Below are 27,709 nucleotides of genomic sequence, written 5' to 3'. Positions count from 1 at the left end.
GCGACTGAAAAAATAGTCGCCAAATTGGCGACTGATTTTAGGTAGTCGCCAATTTGGCGACTGAATTTCAGTCGCTAAATTTGGTATTAGTCGCCAGATTTGGGTGACGTAGCCACTTTCACTGAGAAACTTTGGCGACTGAATAGGGGCTTTGGCGACTGAAGTTCAGTCGCCATTTTGGCGACTGAAGTTCAGTCGCCATTTTGGCGACTACCTCAAATCAGTCGCCAATTTGGCGACTGAAATTCAGTCGCCAAATCCCTTTTCAGTCGCCAAAGTTGCTGTATGTTTTGGTGGTTTTTTTCGTTTTCAATGTTAGCCAACCTGCATACAACGCCATACATCAACCCAAATTTCATCGCCATACATCCCAAATTTCAACACACACAACACCATACATTTCAACCCAACACCTCCCATTTTCTCAAACTACATTTCAACCCAACACCTCCCATTTTCTCATACACGTGCCCTTTCTTGAAGCCATCCACCAACTCATACCATATGTCATTATCCGGTTTTTCTGGATTGGCGGCTTTTTCTTGTTCAAATGCTTCCTACAATATTAAACAAATCGTTGTAAGTTAATATGGTAACCACCTTATATACGACATTTTAAAAGAGAATAAATTAACAAAAATTAAGTGTTAGGGAAAACTTACATATAATTGCTTGTCTTTTGGCTTAGTCCAACTTCTAACCCCTTTGTGGTCAACCCTGGAATGCGTGTCCAGAAACAGTTCCGGTACCGTCGCAATCGGCTTTGACTTCTTCTTTCCTTTCTGAATGAAAAAAAAAACATACATGTTAGAAAATCAACAAAAAATCTAACATAAAATAAACATGTTGCATTGAAAACCAAAAAAAGTGTGAAATAATAGACAAACTTACACCCAATACACGATCCCAGAACGATCGTGAACCCGCGAAATGAGTAGGCTCGTTCACGGCATCTTCCTTTCCTCCTTTTTTGTTGAGGGATGCTTGCTTAGACTTCTTCTGAAAAGCTTCAATTTTGGTATGCTTTATTAAGCCTTCATACTTATCACCTGCAATTACACATATGAAATCATAACTAATAAGTTACTGATATTATTTATAATATAAGAGAGTATATGCTAATTAATACAAATAACAAAACAAGTTAATTAAATACCTTTCATGTGCTCTGGTTCCTTCGGGCGCCTGATCGTCTTCCAGATCACGTCCCGATATCGTCGAGTACCGACGTCATTGTACCTGTTACGGACATTCTGTTCTTGAGACGGTGACCAAGCAAATGATAGCTACAAAAAAAAGCGACAAAATTTCATATTAGTATAAAATAAAAGTATAACCTTGGTTCTTAAAAAAATTATCAAAATTAATTATTTTGTTTCTAAAACAAAGAATTACGGAAAATATATACCCGAAAGTTATTGAACCACGCCTCTTTTTGTGCATTAGAAGCTTGTGTCCACGATGTAGGAATTGGACCCACGAAATTAGTCTTCGTGCTTTTCGTGACACCTCGTACCACACAATCGTCCACAAACCTGCATTTATTTTGAACATGTAAAATTAGAAACAATTATTATTTTACAAAAAAAAAAAAGAAATAAAAATAGTAGACTAATAAAGAATAAAACTTACCATAATCCCGCCGGCTCAAGAATCATCTGATGATCCGAAGTGCACCGTATCGGCACCCGTACTGGCTCGTCGGTAGCGTCAGTCTCCTCACCGTAACCGTCACCGTCTGTCTGCATCGGATCCTCCTGCACAAACTCCTCCTCCTCCTCTGCACGCGTACTCTGTCCAGAACCTGAGCCGCCTCCACGCTTCCTACCTCGACCTTCTCCAGCCATCTGCAGTAATACAAATAAAAATTAACACAAATAATGATAAATGAAAATTATACAGACTTCCAAATTTTAATAATTTACTCTTGAGGAATACAAAATTATACCAATTTAATCATCTTTATCTCCAAACCCCTCGTCCTCATCCTCATCCTCATCCTCATCCTCATCATCGTCATCATCATCATCATAATCATCTTCCTCTCCAAACCCCTCGTCCTTCCTCCTCCTTTTCTCCTCCTCTCTTCTCCTCCTCACCTCCTCTTCCCCCCTCCTCTCTTCCTCTTCTTCCCTTCTCTCCTCCTCCTCCACCTCATCCTCCCCCGGCAGTCTCTCTTCCACATCATAATATTCTTCCTCTTCCATGTCTTCACCATCTTTATTCTCATGCTCATAGTTGATTTCATCGGGTGGAGACAAAAGTGTTTCATTTGAAACGTTTTCTTCTTGGAAAAAAGTTGTATCAACTTGTGACCGTGCCTTTGTATTAAAGATTGCACACCACGCATTTTGATTTCAATCATTTGTTGTGCTTGGATAAGTAGCAAAATACACTTGATGAGCCTGATGTGCAAGTATAAATGGATCATACTTAGAGTATGTTCTAGTACGATTCACTTCTACAAGCTTGTATTGTTCATGTACTCTCATTCCAAATACACAGAATTATCCTTCCAAATCAACCTTGATTAAGACAGTTTTATAAACTCGGTCACGTCCATTATAACTAATTTCAAAGATATCTTCAACTATACCATAGTATTCGTTGTCATCAAGAGAAGAAATAGTAACCCCCCAATTGCACCTAGCCTTACCTTTACCGTGGTTGAATGTTTGAAAATTAAACCCATTAACCGAGTATCGATTCCACGTTCTTACCATTTTTGATGGACCAAAAGCCAAACTTCTTATCAAATCATCTTGAATATTCAACTCAATTACATGTTTCTGAAACCATGATGGAAATTGGTCCTCATGTTTGTCCCAAACATCATCCTTACTTATATTAGGATTCCTCTGAATGAAATCATTAACAAACTGTGTTTCGTATGACTCCAAGAGGTCACAATTAGATAGCACGTAAAGGTGGGCACGATTATACTCCTTATCATCCAAATATCTTGTTTGCCCCTTTGATGAACACCCTTCATCATCTTGAGTTTGAAAAAATTCGGGTAAACTTCCGTCTATTTCATCCGGTTTCTCAACATTCAAGTTTTTTGCTTTGGTTTCTATATGTTTTTCAAAGTAAAGAGAACAAAAGTTTGCAATCTCTTCCGTTAAATAAGCATTGCATATAGAACCTTCCACCCTAGCTTTATTACCAATTTTTTTCTTCAAATGATTAAGAAACCTATAAAAGTTAATGATGAGTTTTATTAATAATAAAGTTAACATATAATAAATAGATTAATTATTATTATTAATTTTAATTTAAAAGTAGCTAGATTATCTTAATCTATAAATATTATTAAAAGGGTAAACCTTAAAAGTCCACGTAGACAATGCCACCTCATACTATTAAATGCCACCTTGCATTACCAAAATTCCACGTCACAAATCCTCCATGTAGTATGACGTGTTTAATTAAGAGGGTAATTCATGTTCGTATAACGATCCATTTAAAACGATACACAAATTAAAAAATATTTACATAAAAAGTAAATTAGCATAAGAAACATTAAATTTTGGCCTTTTTAATTTCTAGATAAACTAAAAAACAATTAAGAATCAAAATTCATACTATATTTTCAATTTCTACGTTTATTCTTAGAATATTTTAAGTAACAAATAAATATCACATTATTTTAATTTTACGCCGTTTATGAAATAACAAAGAATTTGTAAATAAAAAGGGCAAATAATAACATACTTAACATTAAACATTGACATTTTAATTTTTAAAACTACAATTGGTTAAATGAAAAATAAAAATTTACATCACTCTAATTTTAAATTATTTATATTTGCAACTCCTTCTCAAATATTATTGCAATAAACTTGCTCAAATTCATTAAATTGAATACATATGTAAATCTATGAATATGATTTATAAATAAAAGGGAAGACAAAATATCTACCATTTTTTAGTTGGTAAGATAACTCCCTAAACAATTTTCATGCAATGTGTATTTTGTAAAATAAAAATAAAAATAAAAAGTTAGACCTTTTATATTTCATTTCTCATTACTCTATATTTATGTCTATATTAAATTTTCCTAATAATGAAAATATATACAATATAGTTAAAAACATACTTAAAGCATTTAATTTTTAATCCACGTGTAATTTTTCTATTGGTTAATAATAATTCAATTATATTAATTACTTGATTATCTAACTAAAAGTAATCTCTAAATACAATGTGTTACATACTTATAAAATACAAACAAAATAAAAAATATTAGTTGCAAACACAAAAACAAATTAATACAAACTCTTTATTTTCCTCTCATAAATTTGTATCACTCTACCTATTCATTTAAGTTTTATTTCTTTTATTTAATAAATGGTCTTTTGGTTTTTCCTCACAATTATTATACTTTGTATTTATTTCACCATAATTTTTTTTATCACCCCCTTAGTTCACAAAACATTCTTCTTCTCTCAAATAAATTCTTGAAATTAATTAGATAATTAGTTATATAATTTTTCTTACATATATATTACAACAATCCTCTTTTTTATTTTTATCCAAAAAGTTGGTAGGTAAAGTATGCATATATAACCAGTTGAATTATTTAAATTTTTTATTCTTATTATGTTTTGAATTAATTAAGAGTTAGAATCATATTTAATTATTATTTTTGCGTAATTTTTCTATTGGTTAATAATAATTCAATTATATTAATTACTTGATTATCTAACTAAAAGTAATCTCTAAATACCATGTGTTACATACTTATAAAATACAAACAAAATAACAAATATTAGTTGCAAACACACACAAAAACTTAATACAAACTCTTTATTTTCCTCTCATAAATTTGGTATTAATCTACCTATTCATTTAATTTTTATTTCTTCTATTTAATAGATGGTCTTTTGGTTTTTTCTCATAATTATTATACTTTGTATTTATTTCACCATACTTTTTTATCTCCCCCTTAGTTCACAAAACATTTTTCTTCTCTCAAATAAATTCTTGAAATTAATTAGATAATTAATTACAAAAAAATTCTTATATAAATATTACAACAATCCTATTTTTTATTTTCATCCAAAAAGTTGGTGGGTAAAGTATGCATATATAACCAATTGAATTATTTAACTTTTTTATTCTTATTATGTTTTGAATTAATTAAGAGTTAGAATCATATTTAATTATTATTGTTTTGTTTGTATTAAAATTGTAGGAGGATGACATACTCGCATATCAAAAACATTGCATGAAATCTGGAAATAATGGTTATGGAACTTCTTTGCAATTATCTTTTGGCTTGAATATAATTTTCATTTTTATTGAGTTTTCATTTTTTTTTTTATTATTATGGTGTATGCGCAATATCAAATTTTAGTATGAATATCTAATTATTGGTGACATGTTACATTATATATTTCAACTCTTGGAATATTAATTGACAAATTTAATAAATTGTACTAAATTATCTTACACCTTTTTGTGCACTTTATTAGTTTTGCGTGTACTCTTCAACTTGTATTTTGTTAATCATGTTATAAATCAAATATCTTAGTTAATAACAGATTATAAATCAAATGACTTAATGGAAGTGTTGAAGTTATATGCTCCAAGGATATAAATTGGATCTTTTAATGTAGATCAAGATAAATATTTTGCATGGTTTTTGATTGTAATCCGATGATGATTCTCCAATTCATTGTTTCAACTTTGAATGCTTTCAAGCCTCTAAATTATTTTTTGTTTTCCATCAAATATTTTCTTCTAGCATTCCCAATATTTCTTCGAGAATTGTTTTTTTTTTAATGATTTGTATATATTTTTCTTTTCTCATAATCAGTTGTTAAGAATATTTTTTAATTATCACCTCACTTCTCTTTTTTGTCTATTTTTATATTATCACTCTTTTTTCTTTAATTTCTATTTTGGGACGTGCTTTTTACCAAATGCTTCTTATAACTTTTAAAAAAATTACAAAATAAATGTCATCGTTTAAGGGTTAAATTCTCACATTACTCCACCAATTGCAAACTTTTTCCTAATCTTAATTATTGCACACAAGCAAATGAGGTGATAATTAAAAAAATTGAAGTATAATAATACAAATTGTGCATCCTTATTTCTTTAGAATTTATTGGGATAGGTGTAAAAACTTCTCACATAAAAGTTCACCAACAACAAGAGATATAGAGATGACTCTAATTGACAAGATAGAAATGAAATTAGAATGACGTCATTGTTGAACAGATACATTTTCTCGTGTATCCTCCCAAAAATTGCTCACATAAAATTTATTTTAAAAAATATTGAATACGTATTTATTCTAAAATTTTATTTGTATAAGTCACATGTCATCAACTCCTTGCAAATAATTTAAGTACATCACTTAGGTCTTTCGTTATACAAAAATCATTTCAATAATATTTTTCCCAATACGTTGGAAATCAATTGAATTTACAAGGACGATATTGCAAGACCGACAAATCGACAAGAATTATAAATGTATTATTTGCTGAAAAAGTTTAACAAACTCCTTTGCATTTAAGAAAATAAACTTGTAATTTTAGCCTAATTAGTAAGATAAACATAAGTTGTATTTTAACAGAACGCTTTCTATGCATTATTCATATCGTCTCTAATTGACTAAAGACAATATGTAAAATTTAGTTATAAAATATCATTATTATCCATTCATTTATTTATTTTACATTTTTACTTTATTTTACATTTCTTTTTTCATTAGAATACTTTAGTTAATAAGGAATAGAATTAGATGTTCAAGTGTCCAACCTTTTGTTTCTTTGCCGGATAAAAATGAGACCAAGGTTCTTAGAACGCGCCAAAACAACACTAAAATAATATATCAAGTAATAGAATACCAAAAGCCGTCAATGTTGAGTGAACTGAATAACCACCGTGACAAAGTTAAGCGCCCTCGAAATCCAGAGACAATCTAAACACCGTAAAAAAAGCAGGGAACAAAAATAGAAAGGGGACCGACAGTGATTAACACAACAAGACAACAATCAGTAAAAAGACAAAGACAATGAGGACCGTAGCAAAATAAGAGTAGTTTGCAAACTTAATATTCCACTATTTGAATGCAATTTTACGTTTTTCCATAATTTTTGTTGACTTTTCCTTCTAGGCTTTGTGAATAAATTGTTTAAAGTGCTCTGATGAAACACAAGACAATACAATTTCCCATTAATCTATATGCAATACCAACCTTCGAAATCAGAGAATGGACATTCGTATGTTTTTTAAAATGAGGGATTCATGAGTTTTGGTGTCATTGTTCAATAAAGAGGTTGTGATTTCCAACAAGTTCCAACTATTCTAATATAATAAATTCCCAAACCCCCTTAGATATAATATGTTTTATCCTCAGGACCCTCCTTACTTAGGTATCCTACCAACATATCTCCAAGATAATAAGCAAGAAGACAAACAAGCCGAATAACACATTCATGAACGATGCCGTAAAAATAAAAGAACAAAAACAATAAAACCCGTGATTTTCACGGGTCACAAAACTAGTTACCTTTCAAATGGATACATCCACCAATATTGGACGGGTCCCCCAACTTTGGCTTCATATGGCAAATGAACCGGTAGATGCTCCATGGAGTTAAAAAATGTAGGAGGAAAGATCATTTCAAGCTTACACAATATCTGTGGTATTTGCTCTTCCAGATTTAATCATGTCATCAACACATATTGAAGAGGCACATAAATCTCGGAAGAATTGACTAATGTCAACAACTGCATTCCAAACGTTTGTCAGCACGAGGTGTTTCAAAGCAACGGGTAATAATCGCTCCATGAAAACATGACAATCATGACTTTTCAAGCCTTGCAACTTCAGCTTCTTAAGATCAACACATCGACTAAAATCTGATGCATACCCATCAGGAAACTTCAAATTTTGTAACCACTCACACAATACCTTTCTCTTAGCTTTGTCGAGAGTGAAAATGGATGTTTGCTTAGACCCGTCGCCGCGAATGTGTAATTTGGGACGATGACAAAATTTCTGCAAATCTTTTCTAGAAGCAATGCTATCACATTTTTCACCTTCTACATCCATGATCATGTCAATTAGTTGCTCAAAGAAATTCTTTTTTATGTGCATTACATCCAAATTATGTCTTATCAACATTGTCTTCCAATAAGGAAGGTCCCAAAGAATGCTTCTTTTAAACCAACCGTTTTTCTGCTTTTTCAATTCTTTAAATTCTTCCTCGGTACCATCAATAGGGGATGGTAAATCACATACCGTCTTCCATATCTCATCCCCAGGCACTCGTTTCGGAGGGGCATCAAGCACCTCTTTACCTTTTGTGAAAGCTTTCTTGTTCCTCCTATGTGGATTTCCCTCTCGTAAGAAGCATCTATGACAATCAAACCAACTTATTTTCTTACTATTGGGAAGCCAAAATGCCTTACTTTCCTCCATGCAACAAGGACATGCTTTTTGTCCTTGTGTAGACCACCCAGATAGCATACCATAGGCGGGAAAATCATTTATTGTCCACAAAAGAGAAGCTTTAAGTTGAAAATTTTATTTTTTAGACACATCATAAGTTTCCACCCCAACTTCCCACAAATATTTCAACTCCTCCACCAATGGTTGTAAATAAACATCCAAATTACGTTTCGGGCTTTTTGGTCCGGGAATAATAAGTGACAAGAAGATAAATGGTCTTTTCATACATAACCAAGGTGGTAAATTGTATGGTGTGACCATAACGGGCCAACAAGAATACTTCCTCCCAAAATTACCGAAAGGATCAAATCCATTCGTACACAAGCCAAGTCGTACATTGCGGGGTTCCTTGGCAAAATCAGGATACATCTGATCAAATCGTTTCCATTCTTCCCCATCACTAGGATGACTCATCTTCCCCGGAGCACGTGGGTTTTCTTTGTGCCATCTCATTTGTTCGACAATGTTTTTGGTGGCATAGATTCTTTGAAGTCTTGGTGCGAGAGGAAAGTAAAACAATTGGTTACATGCTATTGGTTTCTTACTCTTTTTGGCCCTCTTACTACCGTTGCCTTTTTTCAACACCAAAACTGTATCTCCTTCACTTGTCTCATATCTATCCGCCCCACAATCATTACATTTGTCAAGCAAAGCATCATCTTTCCAAAATAACATACATCCTTCAGGACATGCATCAATCTTTTCATGCGGTAACTGAAGACCTTTAACTACTTTTTTGGTAGTATAGAAACTTCGGGTCATGATATTATCATCGGGGAAAGATTCCTCAAGGAACGAGGCAATGCCATCAACAGCAACAAATGGCATATTAAACTCACATTTCAAGGTAATTAGCCTAGAAGTGGCTTGTAACAATGTCATTCTGCTTCCTTCATACAAGAGTTTTTCTGAGGCTTTTAACATGTCAAAAAAGGCTTTTGCTTGTGGGTGTGGCGGTTGTTCTTCAGAAATGGTTGTATGGTCATCACTATTAAAAATAGTGGAATCCATAGCATCAACAACCATCTCTCTATATGGGTTCTCATCATTTTGTATTTGTTGGGTGTGAGCTTGTTCATGAATTGGAGAATATGCTTCTCCATGTGAAATCCAATTGTAATAATTTGGCTTAAACCCGTTTATAATGAGATGTTCTTCTACTACAATGTCAAGGTGGTATTTCAGGTTTTTGCATTTGGCACAAGGACACCTAAGGTTTTTGTCTACCAAGTCATATTCATCTTGTTGTTTAGCAATTTCAATAAACTCGCTAACACCCTTTATAAATCTAGTGGTAGGACGTCTTTTCTTATTGGAATGGTCTAATCTTCCTTCATACATCCATGAACGTTCCAATCTCTTCATTTTAATCTAAAGAAGACCCCACAATAATTTAAACATTTTAAAAAAATAACAATAATATTACATACAAAATTTAAACATTATACTCCACATTATACAATAAACATATGAAAACAATATATAAATATTGTCAATAAGTAATCCATCTTCGAATGGGGTCCTTATCACTCCAACCTAAACCCGTCAATGTACGTTTCAAGTCACTAGCAAACACACTTGTAATTTATTAATGAGGAAAAATTCGGCAGCAATTCCCTTGATTCTCCAAATACACATCTATGTAGAATAACTAATTACTCCACATATACATGTATTCGGAGAACATTAAAGGGATCGCCACCAAACTCATTCCTCATTAATAAATCACAAGTACGTGTTTACTACCTAAATGACTTGAAACGTACAAAGACAGTCCCAAAATGGGGACTATTCAAGAATTACTCCTAATGAGTAATTCTTGAACGGGTACTAAGTCAACATCAAATCAAACAACAACACAATCAAGTACTAAATTAATTAAGTCAATCAATAGCACAATTCAACCACATAATAAAGGTTTCTATCCTAAAGTCCGTAGCATAATTTGAACTAAAATTAGTAAATTTAAAAGGTAACTGGTAAGAGAAGGTTACCTAATCAAGTAAAAGAAAAAATGAAAAGAAAATAAGAAGCAACAGCTACCGCGTACGGTGGTGCCTAGCAGCGCGGTGACAACCCTGAAAAGAGAAAAGAAAAACAAAAAAAAACAAGGTTATTCAACCTCAATTCATCAATAACATGAATTATCAAACTAAATTTATCAAAATCAAGTCCTAAAGAAGGTTCCACTTAGCTAATAGCTAATTTCTCTTAATCCAAAAGACGGTTCCACTTAGCTAATTCCATTAATGCAAAAGACGATTTCACTTAGCTTAATATTAATAATAATACGACGGTTTCACTTAACTTAGTAATAATAATAATAATAATATTAATTAAGACGGTTCCACTTAGCTTAATACTAATGATAATGAGACGGTTTCACTTTGCTACCAACACCAAACACCACCCCACGATCCACCCCAACCACGGTCGACCGCCGGCCGACCACCACCCACCGAACCACCCCCACCCATAACCCTAAACCAAGACAAAAACCCCTTTAATCATTCCCTTTTAATTCAAACACAAATTAAACTAAATCTAACTACAAATTAAACTAAATCTAACTACAAATTAATCAAACATACTAACTACAAATAAATCTAACCAACTAACCACAAATTAATCAAACTAACTACAAATTATTCTAACAAATTAAACTAATTAAACTGAAATTAAACAAAAACAACTAACCTAATTAAAGAGGGTGGATGTGGCGGTGGAAATGGCGGTGGAAGGGTGGTTGTGTGGTGTTGTTGGTTGGTTGTGTCGTCGTCGCCGCTGTTTCGCTCTCCCGACTTTTTTTTTTTTGTTTCGTAAAGAGTAAAGTATGAGAGAGGCTGGTTTCTATTAAAAATTTTGGCGACTGAATTTCACTTTGGCTACTGAATTTCAGTCGCCAAATTTAGCGACTACACATATATCAGTCGCCAAATTTTAAAACTCGGTCGCCAAATTGATTCCCTTTTTAAAAAATGACAGCCTGGTTTCTATTAAAAAAATTGGCGACTGAAATTCATTTTGGCGACTGAATTTCTGTCGCCAAATTGGCGACTACACATAAATCAGTCGCCAAATTTAAAATCTCGGTCGTCAAGTTTGATTCCCTTTTTAAAAAAGACAGTCGCCAAATTGGCGACTGATTTCAGTCGCCAATTTGAAAATCAGTCGCCAATTTGGCGACTAAATATATCAGTCGCCAAATTTCGGTCGCCTGTTTTAGTTTTTTCTTGTAGTGATACCTTCTCCAATCAATACCTCACTTTGCCCAACTTTTTCCATATCCAAGCCTTTCCACCCAACTAACCAACCATCAAACCCATCAGAATCAATCCTAACCCTAACCCTATCCCTGAACAACCCTCGTCCCCCACATATGAATATATTTTTCTATCTCCTAAATCATATTCGTAAGCGTCGATGAGTAGTCCTACCCGTCGAGACACTTTTCCCCTTCCCCAAAAATCCGCCTCCACCCCTCGGAAAAATAAAAAACACCCACCATAAAAACAGTTCTCGCTCCATAAGGTTTATGTGCCACCCATAAAGAGCAGTTTGAACATGCAAAACAAAAAAAGGAAATAATACGGAATACAAACTATGTTTATACTGTATAATATAACTATTATTAATATCATTTTGATTCATACAATTGGGGGGGGGGGGGGGGGGTATACGGTGAGAGTTATTGGAATGGATTGGAATGAAATTCCAGTGTTTGGGTTGGGTATATTGGAGAGGAGTTATAGTCTATCATGTATATAACTCCATTACAATCCCTTGAAATCTCATACCCAACCACTTTATCTTCACCAAGATTTCAATCTCTATTCCTATAGTATACAATCTTAAGTGTCGTTTGGTTAAGGATGAAGAAACGTAATGAAATAGTATGATACCTTAGAGGTATGGGTATCCAAATCTATTCGTTCTTAAAACAGTTTGGTTATTCATTCTAAATTTGTAAATGAAAGGAATGAAGATTGATACAAAGAAAGTAAGATCTGTATGTTATTCTGTTGGTTAGAATTGAGTTAGAATCCATTGGGTTAGAATCCATTGGGTATCTAGCTCCATTATATGATACACCATGTAAGCAAACAAAACACTGGAATGAAGCAATTTCATTCCTTTACAGAAGGCCCGACCAAACATCCCATTAAAATGAACCAAACAGCCATAAAAAAAGTATGAGATTCAGAATTCTACAACGCTCCATCTTATACCATTCCAACCTTATAAACCAAATGACCCCTCATAAAGTTTGTTTTGATATTTAAATTTATAAATCTTAATATAATATAGTTTAAAATTTGATCTAATTAAAATATCATACACTTGTTGAAAAACTATGATTCGTACATTTATACCATAGACTTATCACACTTGTGCACCAATAAATTACTCCTTCCACTACAAGCCAAGAAGCCAATGTACCTAATTGCTTTTTAAAGATACAACTTTGTAAAATTTTGACTATTTGTTCACTTAAAAATATAGAACTTTGAAAGATAAAGAAAACATTTTAGTTGTGTTATGTAATTTCTTTCATAAAGTTATATTTTTGATTAATAAAAAACTCTATGTATAAAGGAACAAAAATACAGTTAAAGTGTCACTTGGAGAATCACCCAAAAATATTTGGATATGCACACTAAGGTCAATAACTTATCGTGAATGGTAACGATTACAAAATTGCCTTTCGAAGAAAGCTTTATCCCGTAGTGTACATTATTTGTTTAAATATTTCATAATATTTATAGATTGTTTTATGCGAGACTTGTAAAGTTGTAATAATAGTCATGTATATATAGTATCCTCTAAGTCATTATATATCCTAAACTTAATTAAAAACATATAAATCATGAGATGTAAGGATTATCATTCCACGAAAAAAAGATACCCGATCATAATATTTATATTGAAAATATTAGCAAATTAGTTTTGAGACTAATGCGGTCTTATATAGATGTAAATAATATAATAAAGTAACAATAAATGTCGAAGTGTATTGGGAGGTAAATAACTTTAAAGTTGGTAGGAGAAATACATATATCAGTAGCAACAAAAATACTTCGTATTATGTGTAATTAAGTATGACATTAGAAATAACAACATATGTAAGAGCATATTTCAGCGTTCATTTTACTTTTTGCATAAATAAGTTTCAGTCCTCCGTATTATGCAAATAATAAGTGTATAAATATTAAAGAGTAGTTTGTTAATTCCAATAGGAAAATTGTAAATAATAATTATTTTCTAATTCTAATAGAAAAATTGTAAATAATTAATTATCTCCTAATTCTAACAGAAAAATTCTCAAAAAAAAGCTTAATTAATTATTTTCTACTTCTAATAGAAAAATGATAAATAATTAATTATCTCCTAATTCAAATAGAAAAATTCTCAAAAAAAATCCCTTTTTAGTTATATATTAATTGATTGATTGATTGATTGATTGATTGTTTCCATAATTGTTATTTTTGCTAGGAACCTTAGCCATACGTATTTTTTTTTATCTTAGCCATATTGCTTTGGATGTTTCCTTATTTTGTTTCTATGCCATAAAGGCATGTACTAATACTATGGAAAGTAAATTAAATGAACTTATAGAATATTTTCTTTTAGGGCATTTTTCATAAACAACGTACTATAGTGCTTTGGTAGGATGTTTTGGCGGGAAATTTTTTAATGAGAGCAAAACACGTGTACAGTATGATATCATGTGATTTCTCTATTATAATTTTATATGGATATGGATGGATGGATGTGATTTTTCTAGAAACGAATTACTCCGTACAATATGTAATGGGAGGGAGTAATGAAGGAGGATTTATTCTGAGAAAGACCGTCCATTAATTAATGCTTTGCTTGATTTTATTTTATAATTTACAATTGGAATCAAATTTTGCAATCCCATCTTGAGAAAGGGGGAAAAATACAAAGTAAAATTTAGGAAGACTAGGAGTCTAGAACATCAATGTGTAAACAAAAATTCATAACAAAGAATATGTTAACATCTAAACATTGTAAATATACCTTGTTAAACGAAAAAACACCAGAAAAAGTTGCTCGGCGGGAAATCTTTTAACCGTGAGTTGACACGTGTCAAGTTTAATGAATAGCGGCTCTTCTATTATACTTTTATATAGATAAGGAAAGAATCATCTTATGATAATACAAAGAGATATGCAAATATTACATGCGAAAGTATGAAGATTATGTGCTAAGATATACGGAGTAATATATATGAGATTATTTACGTAATATTCCTAATATGCCCCCGCAAGACGAACGGCCGAAAGCCCGGAACGAGAGTTGAGTCTTGAAGAGTAGGACGGAGATGAAGATGGTAACGATAATAAGTGATGGATGAATATTTTCCATGATTTTTTTATTTGAAGAGAAATACGTTTATGGGACTAAAGAGCAAGTTAAAGGGGGTTTATGGGTGAATAATGATGACTAAGGGTATAATGTAGGAGGAAACGGTGGGATGTAAAATTTGTGTGAGAATTTTTATTTTTTTAATTTATTTTGTGTGGAGAAAATAGCACAAATAGGATCCTACAACCTGTTGTACAGTAACATTGTACAACAGGTTCATATATTACATATTAAACTATCTAAGCCCAATAAAAAAAATTCTATACATCTCCATTTTTCCCTAATTCTGATTTCTCTCCGGTCGACAAACTCTACCTCCTCTTTCTCTTCTCTAAATTTCTCTTAAACGACGACAAACCTCCTTTCTCCGTAATTCTGATTCTAATATGGTGAAAGGGAAGCAATTGACATCATAATCAAGGAGGAAAAACGCATCTAACAATATTTTGGTGAACGATAAGCAATTTACATCATCATCAAGAAGGAAAAATGGATCTAATAATACTTTGAGTTAAATTTCTACACCAATCATACGAACAATTATTAGAAAAATACAAGCTAAAAAATTCGAGCACATAAGAATACGAGCTATTAAGATAAGAATATGAGCTACTGTAAAAAGAATACGAGCTTAAAAGAATCATGAACTTAAAAATACGAGCACATAAGAATACGAGCTATTAAGATAATAATACGAGCTAATGTTAAAATAATACGAGTTTAAAGGATCACGAGCTTAAAAATATGAGCACATAAGAATATGAGCTATTAAGATAAGAATACGAGCTAATGTAAAAAGAATACGAGCCTAAAAGGATTAAGAACTTTAAAATACGAGCACATAAGAATACGAGCTATAAAGATAAGAATATGAGTTAATGTAAAAAGAATACGAGCTTCAACTATTTTCCTCCATTAGAAATTTTAGATATAAAAATTATTCCTCACGAGTCACGTCATATGATTTGTTCCATATAGTCAATTAATTATAATAATTTAAAGGAGAATATGAATCATTAACTGGATGATGGATGAAGATGGAGAGGAGTTACAAAAATATGGAAGCAGTCAGAGAGAGAAGGAGGATTGGATTCAAAATTGGATTACGTTATTTTTTTTTGTAAAAGTATTTGGAAAAAGACTAAAATAACCTTGGACGTACAATGCTCATTGTAAATCCAGTTGTATAGTCTTGGAACTGAGAAAATAGAGTTTAATAGAATGTGGGGTTAAAGTTTAAATGGAGATTTTATGCATGAAAGAAAAGGAATGGAGGAATAAGGGGAAACGCAAACTTTTTTTTTTTTGAGAAATAATTAAGGAGATAAAAAGGAAATTTATTATTGACATTTTGAGGGTTTACGGTGAATAGGGTGTGGTGAAAAAAAATAGTATAAGGTGGGTACTGAGCCAAGTTTGTAGGGGTGACCGCGAGAGTGGCCAATTTTGTAGGGGCGTCCGCATGGACGATTGAGTTTAAAGGAGTGATCGGTTCATGCAGTCAAGGATGAGTTGGTATCGTTGATAGCAAAGTGTGTAAGGGGCGGCCAAATTGGCAACAAAGTTTTAAGGGGTGGTCACGTGAGTGACCAAATTTATAAGGAGCGGTCGTGGATGACCAAGTTTGCAAGGGATGGTCGAGAGTGACCAAGTTTGTAAGGGGAGGCCATAAGTGACCAACTTTGTTAGGGTGGTCGAGAGTGACCTGGTTTGTAAGGGGAGGTCACGGCTGACCAATTTTGTAAGGGGAGGCCAAGGTGAACAAGTTGGTCTAGTAGTTAGATCAGATTTGTAAAGGGGTGGCTATGAGTGACTAAATTTTCAAGGAGTGGTCGAGTAGTTGACCATATTTATAAAAGGGTGGTCACGTGGGCGACCAAATTTGTATGGGGTGGTCGTGAGTGACCAAGTTTTGCGCAACCAAGTTAATAAAGGGGTGGCCGTGGGTGACCAAAATTGTAAGGGGTGGCCATGGGAGACCAAGTTTATGCTGTGGTCATGGGTGATAAAATTAGGGGTTGATCGCTAGATTGGGTTTGATCGGATAATTTGATGCAATTCTTGTGGTAGCGGAAGACAGGGTAAGAGTGGTGAGTGGTGGTAGCGGAAGAGGATCAACTCTTAAGGTGTTAACCTTTATCAAGAGCACGAAACTCTGATACCATGATAGAATAAAAAGAATTAGAAGACAAATTAATTATATTGAGAATTGCATAATTACATAATAGATCAAGATACATATTCATAGTGCTATAAAATTATCAATTACCTAACCTAATACACTGTTGTAGCCGTAAACTATGTTTACAATAAGGAAAGAGGCAATATAAAGAGATATGCAAATATTACGTGCGAAAGTATGAAGATTATGTGCTAAGATATACGGAGTAATATATATGAGATTATTTACGTAATATTCCTATTAAAACACACCCAAGGTAACAAATACAGGAGGAAATAGAATGAAATAATCAAATAAGATAATAGAAATGCGTGCCAAACATGTGAATAAACGCATCTAAAAGGCACGCATCAATAGGATGAATCCCCAAGGAGATTTGCATCCTGTTGACAACCAGTTGATGGATTTAAGGAATAGTGTTTTTTTTTTCCTCTTATTCTTGCTAAGCATAATTATGACCAACTTGATTTGTTTGTTGATGCTTTATGGCACAAAAACCCGTCTGTTGGTTTAGGTTGGGTCATCAGGAGTAACTCTGGAGAAGTGACTTTGTAGGGTGACCGTTGCTCAGCTAACCGTTGCTCATCTGCACAAAGTGCGGAACAAGCTGAAACTCTGGCTATTCGGGATATGACTATTCGGGAAGACTAACTGCTGCTTTGGAGTCTAATTTTGTTCATATCTCTTTTTTTTTCTGATTGTTTGCAGGTGTTATCGCATGTCCTGAAAGTTAATCGACTTCACCATAGAACGGAGATTATTATTGAAGAAATCTTTAATCTGATTCATAATTTCCATTATATTTCCTTTTGTTATGTCCCTAGAAACTGTAATGTTATAGCTTATAGATTAGCCAAAAGGAGCTAGATGATTGTAATTTCTACCTGCTTTACAATTGTGATAAAAAAAATGTTCGAATATAATGAATATAAGAAGGTTGAAGATGATACAAGAAGTTGAGAGAAGATATAGAATATAAGTTGAATTGATAATGAATCTTGTGATAAAGAATACAAGAAGTTGAGAGAAAATAGAAAATAACAAGATTCCCATGAAAGTTCTCTTAGGGTCCGTTTGGATTGAATGAATTGGAGAGAAGGGGAGGGGAGGGAAAGGGAGGGATTTAATTTCTTTTGTTTGGATAAAAAATATGGGAGAAAGGAAATGGAAGGGGAGAGAAATGAGAGGACTTATTTTCCCTCCTATAGAACAAATTATAATCTTTCCAAGGGTGGCAAGATTTGGAAAGAAAACATTATTTGGACTCTAATTATACCACTAGCCTCCTTCAATCCTCCATCCATTCTTCATCTCCCTCCTTCCTCCCCTTCCATTTCCCTTCATAATTTTTGTTATCCAAACACCCACATCCCATTTGCCCTCCCCTTCTCTCCCCTCCCTTCACCTCCCCTCACTCCCCCTCCCCTCCCCTTCCCTCCGAAAATTGTATCCAAACGGACCCTTAGTGATTTTACAAGCAAAGGTAGTTAGGATGCTGGAGATGCAGTGAATCTTGCTCGAAGCTCTTTGAAATAAGCCAACATCATATTCCGATCTGGCAAGTTATCTTTGATCACTGGGACTTCCTTGAATCTCTTGCTCCAAGCATTTAACCTTGGGAGGGTGTCCGGTTCGACTAAAACGATACCAGCAGCCTCTTGCATAAATTCCAACCCATAGGAGATCCATCCTAAACACAGATCGGTGTATCCAATTTTTTCCCCGTTAAAGAATTTGTCATCTCCCAGCCCTCTCTCTTCTAGTGTTCTAAGCACTTCTTTGGCTTCTTTAGCTATCTTCACTTGTTCTTCCCCAACAGCTCGAAAGTAAGAGTAGAATACTGGTCCCTACATGCACCAATTAGAATGTTTAAAAGTTTTATTCAATAATCATAGGATCAAATAAATCAATCGGAAAATTCACATGGTACCCCTAATAACCTCATTGCTCTTGAAGTTAATGTGATTGGCCTAGTGTCAAGAAACAAGAACAAACATAATACAAGCCAATGCAAGATACCTTATCTTCCATAAATTTGGTCCAGAATCGAGCCATGGCTTTCTCGTAAGGATCAGCAGGAAGCAAGGGACTGTGAGGCCACGTCTCATCGATATACTCAAGGATGTTGATGGATTCTAAGACGGATTTTCCATTATGAACAAGGACTGGTACCTTCTGAATAATGGGATTGTATCGCAAAAGGTCATCGCTCTTGTTTTGCAAGTCCTCTTCGACGTATTCATACTTGATGCCCTTAAAGTTAAGGGCCCATATGACTCTGTGACAATATCCACTGCGCCATGTTGCTAGGAGACGTACCTCCTCCATGTTTTCTGCACAAATCTAAGTGAGTGTAATTAACTAAGCTAACTCCCTTGTTTCTCTAACAAAATTTACAATAATGCATTAAAATAAACTTGCGTAGTTTCGTGTGGAATGATGTTTCTCCTGGGTGTTATTATAAGAGGATTTGAATATTATTATTATTATTGTTCTTTTTTGACAATTCTAGTTGTCACCAACATGAATCAAGATAGGCGTCGCTCCGTTTGTCTGTAATGCGTTCAGCTACTACGACTTTTACCTTGCTACGGTCTATTCTATTGGATTTCCTACCATTTATTCCAAACTACTCCATTCAATTAATTTTATAAAATTTTATAAAATAATGTAAAAAGGGTAACTTTTTTTTTTTTTTCTGGAAAAAATCCAAAAGGGTATTACTTCATAGATAAAAGATCGCGGGCAATACAATCGATAATGTTTTGAGGCGCACCATCGTCCCATCTTCTACAACCAACGAACCATGGGTCGATATGTGCTAAATCATGAGCGACGCTATTAAAGTTCCTACGAATGAAAGAAAAAACGCAACTATCAAACGAATTACAGGTATCAAAGATCTCCTCATAAACTAAGAAAATATGACTTCGACCTTATCTCCGTTTCTTCAAGTCATTGATGACATTCAAGCAATCGCCTTCCACAACGACCCGTCTCATCCCTCTCCGTTGAGCTTCACGAACCCCAGTAAGGACAGCTAATGCTTCCGCCTCCGTCGGATCCCGCACCTCATTCTCCTGCACCGTCAATGCCCACACCATGCTACCCCCTCATCTCGACAAACAACCCCAAAACCCGTTCCAACAGCACTTAAAACACCGGCATCTACATTTATTTTATAATCACCATCCCGCGGCCTCACCCAACCTTCTTCTCCCTCCATCTGTGCCTCACCCAGCCCGCCACTACTCCCATCGTCATTCACTTGCCCCTCCTTCATTTCCCGTAACTTTGAGTATCTATGTATATATATCATTGTTTTCATCATACAGTATGCCACGTGGTCAAACATAAGAATTTGCATCTATTGCTTAACCAAAATAAATAGAATATAAGGTGAAGAAAAGGCTACCACCATCTATTGATATGGGAAAGTATTTATAAAAAAAATTGACCCTATAAATAATTTTGATATCTGCCGTGGTATCCCAAAATGATTCATGTTGGGCCCAAAATTAGCCTGCCTGACCAGACAAGGACCAGGCAATGTCCAAAGCCAAAACTTGAACAAGAAATACTTAAAACCAGGCATTGGGAGTGCCTGGACAGGCACCAAGCAGGAGAGAACCACAGGACAGGCAACTACTAGACCTGGCCTGGAAGGAAACCATGCCAGGCACAAGAGTAACACCATCAAAGCTGGGCAGGTGACAAGAAAGACACGATCAGGCCATATAAACAAAGTCCCTATAAACAAGGAAGACCCATTCAAAGGCAGAAAATAGAGGAAAGGATCAATAGTAACGGCTGAAATGAAGAACAAGTCAATCAACTACTTCCGGGTAAATAGGGCACGAGTCCTATTTACCAGGAAATCCTAAACAGACTTGAGGAGACCACTTTTGAAGCTATTATAAATAGAAGAGAAGATAAAAGAAAGGGACACTCACTTGCATACTCGCATTACTACTCTCATTCTTGTATTCAACATTTAATTAAGCAATATCCTTAGCCTGTCATGGCTGACATACAAATTCCCTGTCAGGTTACCTAAAATCATAGTAATAATCTCTCCTGGCTTGGTGCCCGTGGGTTTTTCCCTTATTCCCAGGGTTTTTCCACGACGTTTCTGTTCAATAAAATCCCTGCGAAAATAATTGGCGCCCACCGTGGGGCATCTAGCTCAAAAATAATCAAAATCCAAAACCAAATAGCACAAAAACTTGAGAAATGACAGGAGATAGCATTGAACAACAACTGGCTGCCGCCCAACAACAATTGTTGGAAATTGAACAGCTGAAACAGAAAATGGCCCAGGCTGAAGCTGAAGTTGCAAAATTAAAGGAATTAGAGTCCAGCCTGAAACTATGGCTAGGAGAGAAAACTTCAGGATCAAAACTGAAAGTTCAACCTGGCACACCATTCTCCTCAATCATCAGGAACATTGATTTCTCCAATTTTGGTACTCCTACTCCACCAAAGTCCAAAGCAGGAGAAGAAACAGACTCAGAAGAAATTCAAAATGAAGAAGCTCCACCAGATCAAACCAATACAGTAATCATGATGGCCATGCTCCAGGAAATTCAAAAACTCCATGAAAGATTTGAAACCTGGAGTACCTACCCCAATTGAGGAAGCAAATCCAGAAAGCTATGCTGATTCACCCTTTGTGGATGAAATAACAAGGATAGACTTACCAAAGAAATTTGTGGTTCCTTCAATGAGAATCTATGGTGGGACCACAGATCCACAAAATCATGTAGCCTATTACAAGCAAAGGATATTGGCAGCATCTATTCCCAGTGAACTACGACAGGTCTGCCTGTGCAAGGGGTTTGGGACAACCCTGAATGGGACTGCCCTGCAATGGTACATAAACTTGCCAAATGGAAGCATCAAGTCCTTTGCCGACCTGGTCAACTCCTTCAACCAACAGTTTGCAAGCAGCAGGGAACTTGAAAAGAGATCCAGTGACCTATACAGGATCAAGCAAAAGCCTGGTGAAGATCTTACATGACAAGATTCAACAAGGAAAAGGTGTCAATCCCCAGAAGTGATGTTGGAACAGCTGTGGAAGCTTTCAGGCAAGGGCTACCCCTAGACAGTGACTTCTACGATGCAATGACCATGAAGCCCTGTCATACCTTTGAAGATGTCCAGGCATTAGCAATAGACTATATTCAGCTGGAAGAAGATAAGGGCTACAAAGCAGACAACACTAACAATAACTCAGGATATGACAAAGTCAACAGAAAAAGTTCCAACCACAGAGGGAGCAATTCCAGGCCATCTCCTTACACAAGACCTGACAGATCAGAAGTCAACTATACACATGAACAACGAGGTAACTCCTATACTTATCCCTCTATCCAAGAGTATAATTTCTCTGTTGATATTGCAGGATTGATCAAGAGACTTGACAATATGGGAGACATTGTCAAATGGCCAAAGAAATCAGACAACCCTAACTTAAGAAAAGATACTACAAGATGGTGCGAATTCCACATGGACATAGGACACACAACAGAAGAATGCATGGGGCTCCGCATGCAAGTAGCCTACCTACTAAAGAAGGGATATCTGAAAGACCCGATGCCATCAAAGAACAGGGAAGATGATGGAGCACGAAAGAATTCAGAAAGGCAACAACGTGACCTGCCCCCAGCACCACCCATCTATAAGGTCAAATTCATCAATGGAGGATTTGAAATTTGTGGCTTTGACGAAATTTGCAAAAAGAAAATTGCCTAGGAGTCAAAAATGAAATCTCCTTTTAAACCTAGAAATTTACCTCAAATTACTTTTGACGACACTGATATGCAGGGAATTCCTGATCTACACCATGATAGCCTGGTTATCACCATGAAAATAGGAACTGCACGTGTCCTGAGAATTCTAGTAGATGGAGGCAGCTCAGTAAACCTGATTATGCTTGATGTCCTTAAAGCAATGAAGATTGATGAAAGTCAAATCATAAAGAAATCTAATGTCCTAGTGGGATTCAGTGGAGAAACGAAGAACACACTAGGAGAGATACACCTGCCAACATATGTGGAAGGAGTTTCCTCATATGAGAGATTTGGAGTCCTGGACTGCCTGTCTTCCTATAACGCTATCCTAGGAAGACCATGGATCCACAATGTGAGGGCCATACCCTCCACATACCATAAATTTATCAAGATACCAACAGAATGGGGAGTAGCAACCATAAAAGGTGAACAAAAGTCAGCCCAGGAATGTTATACTGAATCGTTGAAACTTTCCAAGGCAGGTAAGTCTCTCGCTTAGCAATTACAGTACCCTTTCAGGACAACTTATGTGGCAGAAGGAGACGGATCAAGTAATTTTAGACCCCGAGTATCCTGACAGGCATGTACTGGTAGGATCTGATGTTCCTGACAATATCAGACCAGAATTAGTAAGCTTTCTTAAGAATAAATATTCATGTTTTGCCTGGTCTCATTTTGATATGACTGGTATAGATGCTAATACCATTACACATAATCTAAATATTGACAAATCTTATAAGCCTGTACAACAGAAAAGAAGAAAGTTTGCCTCTGTACGCAACGCCATTATTAATGAAGAAGTGGACAAACTACTGGACATTGGAATGATAAGAGAAGTCATGTACCCTGACTGGCTAGTCAATGTGGTAGTAGTACAGAAAAAGAATGGTAAGTGGAGAGTATGTGTAGACTACACAGACCTCAACAAAGCCTGCCCAAAAGACCCATTCCCACTCCCTCAGATAGATGCAATGGTAGATGCCACAGCAGGACATGAACTCCTAACATTTATGGATGCTTCAAGTGGATTCAAACCAATCAAGATGCACCCATCTGACCAGGAACACACTGCATTCATCACGGAAAGAGGCATATACTGCTACACAACAATGCCCTTTGGCCTGAAGAATGTAGGGGCAACATACCAACGCCTGGTAAATATGATGTTCAAAGATCAAATAGAGGATACAATGGAAGTCTATATTGATGACATGGTGGTCAAGTAAAAAAAGGTTGAAGATCATGTCAGGGACCTAGAAACAACTTTCAAGATCCTGGAAAAATTCAACATGAAGCTCAATCCTTCCAAATGCCATTTTGGAGTCTCTTCAGGCAAATTTCTGGGATACATGGTAACCAAAAGAGGAATAGAATCCAGCCCAGAACAGATAAAAGCTATCCTGGAACTAGAATCTCCCAAGTCAGTTAAAGACATCCAAAAGCTAACAGGACGAGTTGCAGCCCTGAACAGATTTATATCCAGATCATCAGAAAGATGTAGATCTTTCTACGGCCTCCTCAGGAAAAACAAATCATTCAAATGGTTGCCTGAATACGAAGCAGCCTTCCAAGATCTCAAAGCATACCTGACTACACCTCAACTACTTGCCAAACCAAACAAAGGAGAACCCCTGACGATCTACCTATCTGTCACGGAAACAGCAGTAAGTGGAGTCTTAACCAAAGAGATTGACGGCCAACAGCATCCAGTCTATTATGTAAGTAAGAGTCTCCTAGATGCAGAAACAAGGTATGGTCTACTTGAAAAGTACGTACTTGCTTTAGTCATGTCTTGCACCAAACTTAGACCTTACTTTGAAAGTCACCCAATCATTGTCAGAACCAACATGCCTATCAAATCTGTCTTGAGAAAGCTTGAGCTATCAGGCAGAATGGCAAAATGGTCAGTACAAATTAACACCTATGACATAACCTTTGAACCCAGGACAACAATTAAGTCTCAGGCATTAGCAGACTTCGTTGCTGAATTCAGTCCTAACCTAGAACCAGACCTCATAAAAGAGGTCAACCACCTAGACACCCATAAATTAGGCCAGGAATAGACCTTACACGTAGATGGAGCAACAAATATGAGAGGGACTGGCCTAGGACTAGTATTGAAATCACCACAGGGAGACCTAATTGCACAGGCTATTAGTTGCGAATTCAAAGCTACAAACAATGAAGCTGAGTACGAAGCCCTGATAGCTGGACTTAAGGTATGTATAGAACTTGGTGTGACAAACCTCAAGGTAAAGACTGACTCTCTCTTAATTTCCAATCAAGTCAAAGGAACATATGCAGCAAATGATTCAAAAATGGTACTCTATTTAGAATATATTAAAAACCTTTGCAAAAAATTTAATTCCTTTGACATTGACCAAATACCAAGGGACCTAAACACTCAAGCTGATGCCCTAGCCAGCCTGGGATCAAACTTCAGCCCTGCTGTGTTTGATAAAATACCCATAGTCCACCTATTGGAACCAACCATAGAAAAGCTTGATAAAACTTATCCTATCCATGAGGACACAACTTCTTGGACCAAACCATACTATGATTGGTTCTTACAGGGGATACTTCCTAGTGATAAAAACGAAGCAAGGGCCCTGAATCAAAGCCTCTACCTATACCATTATCAATAACATGTTGTTCAAAAAGTCACAGGCTGGACCTTACCTACATTGCCTGGAACCTCATGAAGCTAAACAGGTAATAGAGGATATACACGATGGATACTGTGGAAATCACAAAGGCGGCAGAAGCCTGGTCAGTAAAGTTCTCAGAACAAGCTAGTTTTGGCCAACTCTGAGAGCTGACTGCATAGCCTACAACTCTAAATGTGAAGCCTGTCAAATCCACTCCTCTTATATCCACCAGCCATCAGAGCTACTACACTCTATCTCAGCTCCCTGGCTGTTCATGAAATGGGGCATGGACATAGTAGGCAAATTACCCCAAGCACCTGGACAGAAAGTTTTCATGCTAGCAATGACTGATTACTTTTCCAAATGGATAGAGGCAGATTCATACAGGAAAGTCAAAGAGAAGGATGTCATATCATTCATTAAACGCAACATCATATGTAGATATGGGATACCTTCAGAAATAGTCTGTGATAATGGTACACAATTTGTGGGAAAGAGGACAGCAAATTTCGTGCACAATGGAATATTAACTGGTCACATCCACACCAGGCTACCCAAAAGCCAACGGTCGGCGAGAATCCAAGAACAAAGTAGTAATTAACTGCTGAAGAAAAAGTTAAAAAGAAGAAAAGGTAGATGGGTCAAGAACTCTCCTTAGTCCTCTGGGCCGACGAACTACACCTAAAACGACCCACAGGCCAAACTCCCTACTCCCCCCGGTCTATGGTCCGTGAAGCGATAATCCCAATGAGAAATCCATGTACCAACTACTAGAAGCAGCCTGAATACCATAGAGGAAAACAGGCCACTATTACAAGATTGCCTGATCCTGACTGAAGAACTGAGAGATGCATCCAAGGTCAGGATAGCCTCCTACCAGCAAACAGTAGCCAGAAGTTACAACAAGAATGTCAACATCAGGGTGTTCAGGGAAGGAGACCTAGGCCTAAGAAAAGTCTTCCCTAACACCAGGGACAAAAATGCAGGCAAGCTAGCTCCTACATGGGAAGGGCCATACCTGATTGATTCAATAGTAGGCCAGGGAGCTTACAGGATGCAAACTTTGGACGGAGAAATGATCCCCAGATCCTGGAACATTTACCACCTAAAGTTATTTCATGTCTAACCAAGACCAGGTAAAACTATCAACTCCTTATATGTTTAACTAGAATTTTAAATAGCAAATCCTCTACAAATTATGTCTTCATGTTATCTGCTATTTTGCCTGAATTCGTGTCTATTATTTTTTAACTTTGCCTAGCCTGCCTATTTAAATCTTAATATATTGAATCCTGAAAACTTGTTTTACGCCTTCTTTTCACTAGTTACGTACTACATTTAGGCTTAAACAAATATTCAGGATTGAGGGCCACTCCACCCAACCTGAAAAGCATTCCTAAAATGCTCTACAATAATTTGGCACCTGCCTGCCTGACCCAAAAAAGAAACTGAGCTCAGTACATAAAAGACAAGTACAATGGTGGAACAGACCAAACTACTTGTCTACAAAAGCCCTCCTGATAGGCTGAGGGCCATAAGCCCTCCTGACTGACAACCGCCCCTCCTTTTAAAAAGCCCTCCTGACGGGCAACAGAGCCATCATTTCCTAAATACGGAATGAGGGCCATAAGCCCTCCTGACAGGCATCATTCTAACAAAAGACGTCAAAATGCATTATTTACAGATACAAATCAAGTCATTCAAAGGAATCAAGAGAAAAGAAGATTCAATTTATACCAAGATAATGAAGTTGCCCAGGGAAACATCCCTCCTGGATAAGACAAAAAACCTCAAAAAACCAAAAATTAATTGTTGTTTGTCCAGGGAACATCCCCCCTGGATGGGCCAAAACAAAACAAACCAGAATATAATTAGCCTGCCTTGGAAGCAGTAGCAGAACTGATCCCCTTACAACAGGCTCTTCCTCGTCATCTCCTCCTTCTTCAGCATCACCACTTTTCTTCTTAGACGGTGGAGAATCCACCTCCTCATCAACATGCAGCTTACAAAGCTCAGGGTAAGTAGTGTTGAGATTGGCTAATTCCTGGTCAGGATCCCAGAAAGGCCTAACTTCAACAGGCTCCTTCATGGCATCTATACGACCCCTGCCAAAGAAATAAGTAGCAGCATCCTTCTACCTGCCCTGTACCAAATCCCTTTCAACAGCCAATTCCTCATTCACTTTCAGTTGCTCCTGCATAGCCTGTTGCTCAGCCTTTAACTCCTC

General features: G+C 35.8%; 1 protein-coding gene and 1 long non-coding RNA gene across 2 annotated transcripts; both read right to left on the bottom strand.

Moving 5' to 3' along the window:
• Positions 1-469: 469 nt before the first annotated feature.
• Positions 470-1,001, bottom strand: LOC141598421 (uncharacterized). Its single transcript, XR_012523500.1, has 3 exons — positions 892-1,001; positions 663-782; positions 470-557 (listed from the first exon to the last, which is right to left on the bottom strand). It is a non-coding gene; the product is annotated as an uncharacterized LOC141598421 (long non-coding RNA).
• Positions 1,002-18,508: 17,507 nt separating this feature from the next.
• On the bottom strand, positions 18,509-19,417 carry LOC141598420 (glutathione transferase GST 23-like). Its single transcript, XM_074418164.1, has 2 exons — positions 19,062-19,417; positions 18,509-18,889 (listed from the first exon to the last, which is right to left on the bottom strand). The coding sequence occupies exons 1-2, from the start codon at positions 19,368-19,370 to the stop codon at positions 18,530-18,532; spliced, it is 669 nt and encodes a 222-aa protein (XP_074274265.1). The 5' UTR covers positions 19,371-19,417; the 3' UTR covers positions 18,509-18,529.
• Between the last annotated feature and the right edge of the window lie 8,292 nt (positions 19,418-27,709).

Source organism: Silene latifolia, chromosome 9, assembly GCF_048544455.1.
Source record: "Silene latifolia isolate original U9 population chromosome 9, ASM4854445v1, whole genome shotgun sequence".
NCBI lineage: Eukaryota > Viridiplantae > Streptophyta > Magnoliopsida > Caryophyllales > Caryophyllaceae > Silene > Silene latifolia.
The sequence above is the reverse complement of the archived record's forward strand: the minus strand, read 5'-3'. Positions and strand labels throughout refer to the sequence as shown.